This window comes from Propithecus coquereli, unplaced genomic scaffold (assembly GCF_000956105.1).
Source record: "Propithecus coquereli isolate 6110/MARCELLA unplaced genomic scaffold, Pcoq_1.0 Scaffold27, whole genome shotgun sequence".
Lineage (NCBI taxonomy): Eukaryota > Metazoa > Chordata > Mammalia > Primates > Indriidae > Propithecus > Propithecus coquereli.
In genome coordinates this window covers 12776447-12783478 of record NW_012148285.1, presented here as the reverse complement: position 1 = coordinate 12783478, position 7032 = coordinate 12776447, and the positions used below count along the sequence as shown (strand labels likewise).

Genomic DNA, 7032 nt, shown 5'->3' with positions numbered 1-7032 from the left:
ATATCAATGCTAAAGGTATTCAGTGAAATATTACTAAAAAACAGGATATTCAGAAGGTCTCAAGGTATCATGTCCAGACTGCTCACTAATTATAAAGGAGAAAAAATATGCCTTCACAATGGAAAGATCTGGTGGTCATCACCTCAACCAGATGATCAAACTCTGCATGTCAAAGAGTGAGACAACCTGACAACATGTGCCTGCTGGTGTGATGCAACCTGTGAAGTACTTGTGCCTGAATGTTTAAATTGAATCTAATCAGGAAGGAACAATAAGACAAACCCAAGAAAGTAGAGCATTCTACAAAATAAGGGGAACAAAAAAGGTGTGGAGAACCATTTTAAATTAAGAGAGATTTAAAGACACATACCACCAAAGAAATTGCTTGGGTCTAGATGGGATCCTGGGTCAAGTAAGACATAAAGCTATAAAAGACATCTTAGGGATAACTGCAGAAATTTGAATATGGATGCACATGTTATAAAACTCATTATCTTAGGTATGATATTAATACTGTTGTTATATAGAAGAATGGCCTTAATCTTAGGAAATGCTTAAAGAAATATTATATAATGTGAACTGTCAAAATGTGTGTAATTCATTTCCAAATGGTTCAACAAAAAAGTGTGTGTTAGTGTGTGTGTGAATGTGAGAAAATAAAACTAGCAAAATGTTAGTAAGTGATAAATCTAGGTAAAGGATATACAGGTATTTAGCAAAATGTTAGTAAGTGATAAATCTAGGTAAAGGATATACGGGTATTTACTACACTGGTCCATATGTTTTCCTGTGGATTTGAAATTTTCCAAAATAAATAACTGGGGATATGTTAACATAAAAACTGTATGCAGAATAAGCCCAATCTTGTGGTATGCTATTTAGTTCCAAAAAGTGTTCTGAATCCTTCCCCAAGTTTTTCTCACAAACTCTATAATTAAAGAAAAAAACACATTTTTAAAACAATTATTACAACCTTTTTTAAACCTACATGCCCAAAACAAAGCATATCAAGAATTGTCTAGAAGCCCCCTGCAAAAAAGATTATTTCAAACATAACAATATTCTTATTTTAAAAAACATTAACTCAACAAAAATTTACTTACTTAAAATCTTGCTCAAAACTACATCAAAAATCATCTTTTAATATATTCAGATACACAAAGTGAAATAAAGCTAAGTAGAGCTGGTATTTGTTTATACATAATTGTCTTATACCACTTGGAATAAGAATTTTTGATATGTTATCAAACCTAAAAAGCCTTAGAAATTAGTTGTGATGTTTAGGTCTTGTCTCCCTCAACAAATGTGAAGCACCCTCCTGTCCAGCTCTCCTGGTGGAGTTTCTATTTTCAAATCTGCAAATCACTCTGGTCCTAAGCAACTTCAAAGGAAAGCTTCTAAAAAGCAAAGAGACAAAATAGAAAAGACTAACTTATTTTAAATCTACCTTTAATGTGTATCCCTTACTCAAACTCAGAAAGGAGCATTTAATTTACATCACATTTACCATCAGTAGATAACCCTTATTCTAAGTTTCCTTTCTCCAAGGACACATGTTAAGGACAATTTTCTTCCCAAGTACATCATCAATTTTCTTCCCTTCATTCTTACCTGCATTACAGATGAAAAGGCTTTCTTTTCTCCTACAGTCTCTAGTGCTTTGTAGGTGGCACATAAGTAGAGGAGTTTAACTTCATCTTTTGCAGATGAGCTAAATTTGCTAAAAATCCATTTGAAGATCTTCTCAGCCTCATAGCTCAGAGAAGCACAAAGAAGGCCAAGACAGCAAGCTCCTTCCTGTCTCAATTCCTGAAGCAATTTGCTACTGTTTATTTTAATACAAACAAAACACAAAGACTTAAGCTTTCAACAAAGACAAGAATGACCCATCTTACAAAAGAACAATTTAAATGATTTTTTAAAATTTCTACTCAAACTACATAAAAGGTTGAGATTTTATCCACTCTAAATACTGTATTCTCTCTATCCTGCAGTGTCCCAAAGTACCTTTGTCAGACATTTTATTTTCTTTTCCAAAATCAATTAATTAACAGAGAAGAAAGGCCCAGAAATGCTAAAATTCAGGATTCAAATTCTACCTCAAACTACATTAAATGGTTCTCAGAAAAGGGCAGCAACAAAGTATTAGATAAAACACCCTATGAATGACTACATTCTATACAATGCACAATATATAAGGATTGTAAAATAGGAAATGGTAACAGTTAAATATATAAACTTAATAACAACCTTGATTTGAGTATAATATTATTAAGCAACTGTATAAAATAAAACTTTCAAAAGGCAGTAAGGCTTGTGACCTGCTGAGCTGAGTTTGAGGAGCTTTCCAACACCGTAATTCTATGGGAATCACCAGATGAAGAAATGACTGCACACCTCTGAGAACCCCAGTAGCCAGAGCATAGATGGTTTAAATAGACTCTTGCCCAAAGGAGGAGGCTCCTTTTTACCTCTATTCTCTTAAGCAGTTTTAAAGTCCTCATAAACTAACTGCATTCATTCATGCCTGCAACAAAGACCTTACTGCATTCCACAAGTCAGCGTTGTTACTCAGATTGGCAAATTAAAAAAAAAAAAAATTCCTTTCCAGTAGATTCCATGTGTATTTAATGGTAATTAACAAATAAATAATATAGAATATTAAAATGACAAGAGGACCCAGTGAAATGTCAAACTGACATTCATAAATGAAGCCAATGGGTTTATTACCCTCTTGTATATTTGTAAATTATTTCTAAAAATATATTCTAAAGTCATTTTAATTTAGCCATTATTAGTTACTTACCTTTCATTAAGCACATCATGTACGGCAGCCAAGATATTATCCAACTGTTTAACTAGTACCTTTAAAAAAAACACATAAAAACTTCAAATTCCTATACTTTCAAGAATAACATTGTGTACTTTTTTACTTTTTACTTGTCTTCCCCTCCAAATTATAATTGGACAGCACTTTAGTTTCCTTATTATTCCCGGTCCCAGTCCCCAATTAGCATTTATCAGGAATGTCATAAATTTCCTTTCAGACTATGAAAGAAATTCACCCATAGGAAACACAGAGCCACTATCGATGAAAAACACCACTTCAAAAAGCTTGTTTTATTTACCCTGAAAATGGATTGACGGAGACATACGTGACAAAGCAATATGATAAAATGTTAATGACAAAATTTAGACAGCAGACATAAGAGGTTCACTGTAAAATTCTTTCAATTTGCCCTATATTTGAAACTCCTCATAATAAAACTTTGGGGGAGCTTTGCACTAAATGTCATTTGCCTCACCATACCATTCTCACTAGTTTTCTCCTGCTCCATATCAAGTTCTTAATTAGAATATTAGAATTACTTGGAGTGGAGAAACTGCTCCTGAACTTTGTTTTTTAAAGGGCTTTTCCATTTATTTATCCCTGGCCACCAGACCAAATTCACACATGAACAAAATATGTACCCCATTTCACATATGAAAAATAAACAGATATTCTGTCCTGGAACACAGAAAGAAAAATTCTGAGGAAAACAGGATTTGCCCCCAGGACAAAATTTGTTATAAATTAGGCCAGGTGTGGTGGCTCACACCTGTAATCCCAGCACTTTGGGAGGCCAAGAGGGAAGGATTTCTTGAGGCCAGGAGTTTAAGACCTGCCTCGGCAACATAGTCAGACCACGTCTCTACAAAAAAATTTTAAAAATTTAGCCTGGTGTGGTGGCACACACCTGTAGTACCAGCTACTCAAGAAGCTGAGACAAGAGGATCGCTTGAGCCCAGGAGGTTGAGGTTGCAGTGAACTGGGACTGCACCACTGCACTCCAGCCTGAGTGACAGAGCAAGACCCTGTCTCTAAAAAAATAAAAATTTAAAAAGTGTTAAAAATTTATCGAAGAAGCACCAATGTGGATCCAACAATAGACAGAAGTAGATAAATTACACACTAGGGAGGATTAAGTTCTAGCTCATAGGCCGGGCGCGGTGGCTCACGCCTGTAATCCTAGCTCTCTGGGAGGCCGAGGCGGGCGGATTGTTTGAGCTCAGGAGTTCGAGACCAGCCTGAGCAAGAGCGAGACCCCGTCTCTACTAAAAAAAATAGAAAGAAATTATCTGGATAACTAAAAATATATAGAAAAAATTAGCCGGGCGTGGTGGCTCGTGCCTGTAGTCCCAGCTACTCGGGAGGCTGAGGCAGGAGGATCGCTTGAGCCCAGGAGTTTGAGGTTGCTGTGAGCTAGTCTGACGCCACAGCACTCTAGCCCGGGCAACACAGTGATACTCTGTCTCAAAAAAAAAAAAAAAGTTCTAGCTCATAATACAAGCCAAATAAATATGAATAAGGAATCCATGTTATTTTTCCTTAAAAGCAAATCTTTTTCCCTTCTTAAACCACTCCAGATAGCATTACCTAGTTTATGATGGAAACACAAAAATTAACAACATTCATAAACATACTACACTTACCAGCTTATTTTCTGGTTGCTGAATAAATTCTTTCAACTGCTTTACAGTAGCCAGTCTTCTGTCTCTGTCGTCTTCCCGGGTGATCCTCCGAAGAAGATTCGACAGTCGAGACTCATCAGAATAAGACATCGATCGCTCTGTGAATACAAACATGTTGCTGCCCATTGAGTATAAATAAGCATAGAAACTTTATAGCCCAAATATTTTAAAGCACATCAAAAATCAAAGCCCACTGGACAATAAAAGCTCAATGAATGTAGGTCCTGTCACTGTTTTGTTCATCTCTATGCACCAAGCCCCAGCACAGTGCCTGGCACAAAGCAGGCCCACAAAAAATATTTGCTGAAGTAAAGAATAAGTCACCATAGTATCTGTGGAAAAAATGAAAAATAAAGAGGAAAAAAAAAGAATGAATGAATAACCCTAAGCAAACTGAACACCTGGTTCCAGAGGATCAACTGAGAGAGAAAAAAGAAAGGCTTAGAAACTATTTTCTTCAGGTCCATTCCACACTGTTTTCAACATCCAGGTGAAGAGTATCAGTATAGGTAAATGACTTCTACAGGTTAGAGATTAAAGTCTCAATCAGATAAAAAAGGCCATAAACAACTATTTCTCATCTAAGTATCACACCACAGGGGAACCTCTTGTTCACATTATCATCATTCCCATAGGACAAATTTTTGGCAAACCGCAATCACACATTCGGTTCAACAGATGTCTAATTACCACCTACCACGTGCAAGGTATGCATGCCTCCACTAAAAAAGTGGCAAACCAGAACCTTTTTCCCCTTTATTTTTTAATCCCAAGAACAAGCACAAATGCTCAAACAACGCTGGACACTATTGGTACAATAAAGAGGCATTTAAGAACTAATTTATTAAGAATTTTTTCTACTGTGCTACTTACCATAATCAGCCAACATGCACATATACAAACCACACCAAACGGTCTGACAGTTACATTTTTCTCTAAGGCATGAAAAAAATTGATAATAAAAGAAACTACAACATCTAAGAGAAGAAAAGGATTTTTACTAATCCCTAGACCCATAGAGTATTTTAATAAGGACAGACACCAAAAATGTCATTAAGGGATCTAGTAACAAGGAGGAAATTAAAAAAAGAAAAAGAAAAAAACAAATGTCATTAGTTACCAGGTGGGAAATCTAGGCTCTATTTACAATTCTGTCACTGGCAAACTACATAACTCTGAGCCTGTGAGGAAGAAGAATTGGATTAAATTAGCTTTAAAGTCAGTTTTTAGCTTCTATAAAATTCTAAGGCTTCAAACACTCTACTAAGAAACAGCACAGGCTTTGACTCAGTCATTCCACTTCTGAAAACCTCACAAAATAAATCAGTTTTTTAAAAGTTACGTGGAAAAAAAGCTATAGACACAAAGATTTTCACCAAGATACACACACTAGAAAAAAAAATGGTCCAACTAAATGTCCAAAAAGTAATTATATTCAACAAAGCATATAAATCATAAATCTGAATTTCATGCTCACCTTTACCAATAAAATAAATTTCCCTTTAAGGAAAAAAATTACCATTACCTCTAATCCTCTGAAATTTCAAGGCATGTTACCTACACAGTGAGAGCTGTGTTGCAAGGCAAAAAGGGGTACCGGTGTATTTAACTTTAGAAAAGGGCCCACTCTATCTATATGCTCTATACCCATATCCTCCACAAGCCCAAGAATTCACGGACCTGCTGCAGTAAAAGCCCACTATACACTGTACATTCAGTATTCACAATAATTGGGAAAGGCCTTCCTTTAAGATCTTATGCAGTCTTCTTATTTTAATAAAACTCTTTTCTAAAAAGTATTATAACCTTTCTTGTGGGAAATAAGCAGTTCATAGGAAAATAATGCAATTATCACCTGCACATGTTTTTCAACTCACAATAATCAATTCACACCCGTGCAACGCACTACTAAGAAATGAGACATCCAGGATAAGAGAAGACACAAGTCTTCGTGGAGGAACGTGTGATTGGTCCCAGCTTCACCAGCCTTACCCTGTGATTTCCTCATGTCTTTGGTGGCTAATGCACGACTGCCATGGTGAACACTGGTGAACTCAGGGCTGGTCACATTGTTAACCCTCAGCTCTTGCCCCAACGACTTCCGACCATAAGTATTTTCCCCAGATCCTCCATTGACACTGTAGCCACCTAAAAACAGCAATGTTCACATTATTTCAATAGGGTTGTTTCTCTCAATCAACTCCTGATAGTTCAGGATCTTATCACTCAACCTACAACTCAACCAGCCTTTGCTTCTCCTACCTTTTCCCTGTGCTGCCTGCCATGAAATCATTTTGATTCCTTCAATGGAAGATAAGCAGAGAAATGAAAACTAATTAAGTCAGATTTTGCATTTTATTTAAAACTTTTCTAGAAGTCTAGATGTGGTAGTTGGGAGGAACTCAGCCTTAGCAATAATATTGTATTTTATTGGCAAGGAAACCGCCATCTATGGACTATACATATGGGGGAAAAAAGCATTTAAATTAAGGATTAAGTAGGTAAACTTACTATGAAGCT

General features: G+C 36.0%; 1 protein-coding gene across 1 annotated transcript in view; it reads right to left on the bottom strand.

Moving 5' to 3' along the window:
* Positions 1–7032, bottom strand: part of SMG1 (SMG1 phosphatidylinositol 3-kinase-related kinase) — a 160273-nt gene that overhangs the window by 95789 nt on the left and 57452 nt on the right. The window contains exons 3-6 of the mRNA XM_012647554.1: positions 6505–6660; positions 4474–4610; positions 2807–2865; positions 1612–1825 (exon numbers count right to left, since the gene is read on the bottom strand). Of these exons, the coding sequence (XP_012503008.1) occupies positions 1612–1825; positions 2807–2865; positions 4474–4610; positions 6505–6660 (566 nt within the window). The remainder of the gene's footprint in view (positions 1–1611; positions 1826–2806; positions 2866–4473; positions 4611–6504; positions 6661–7032) is intronic.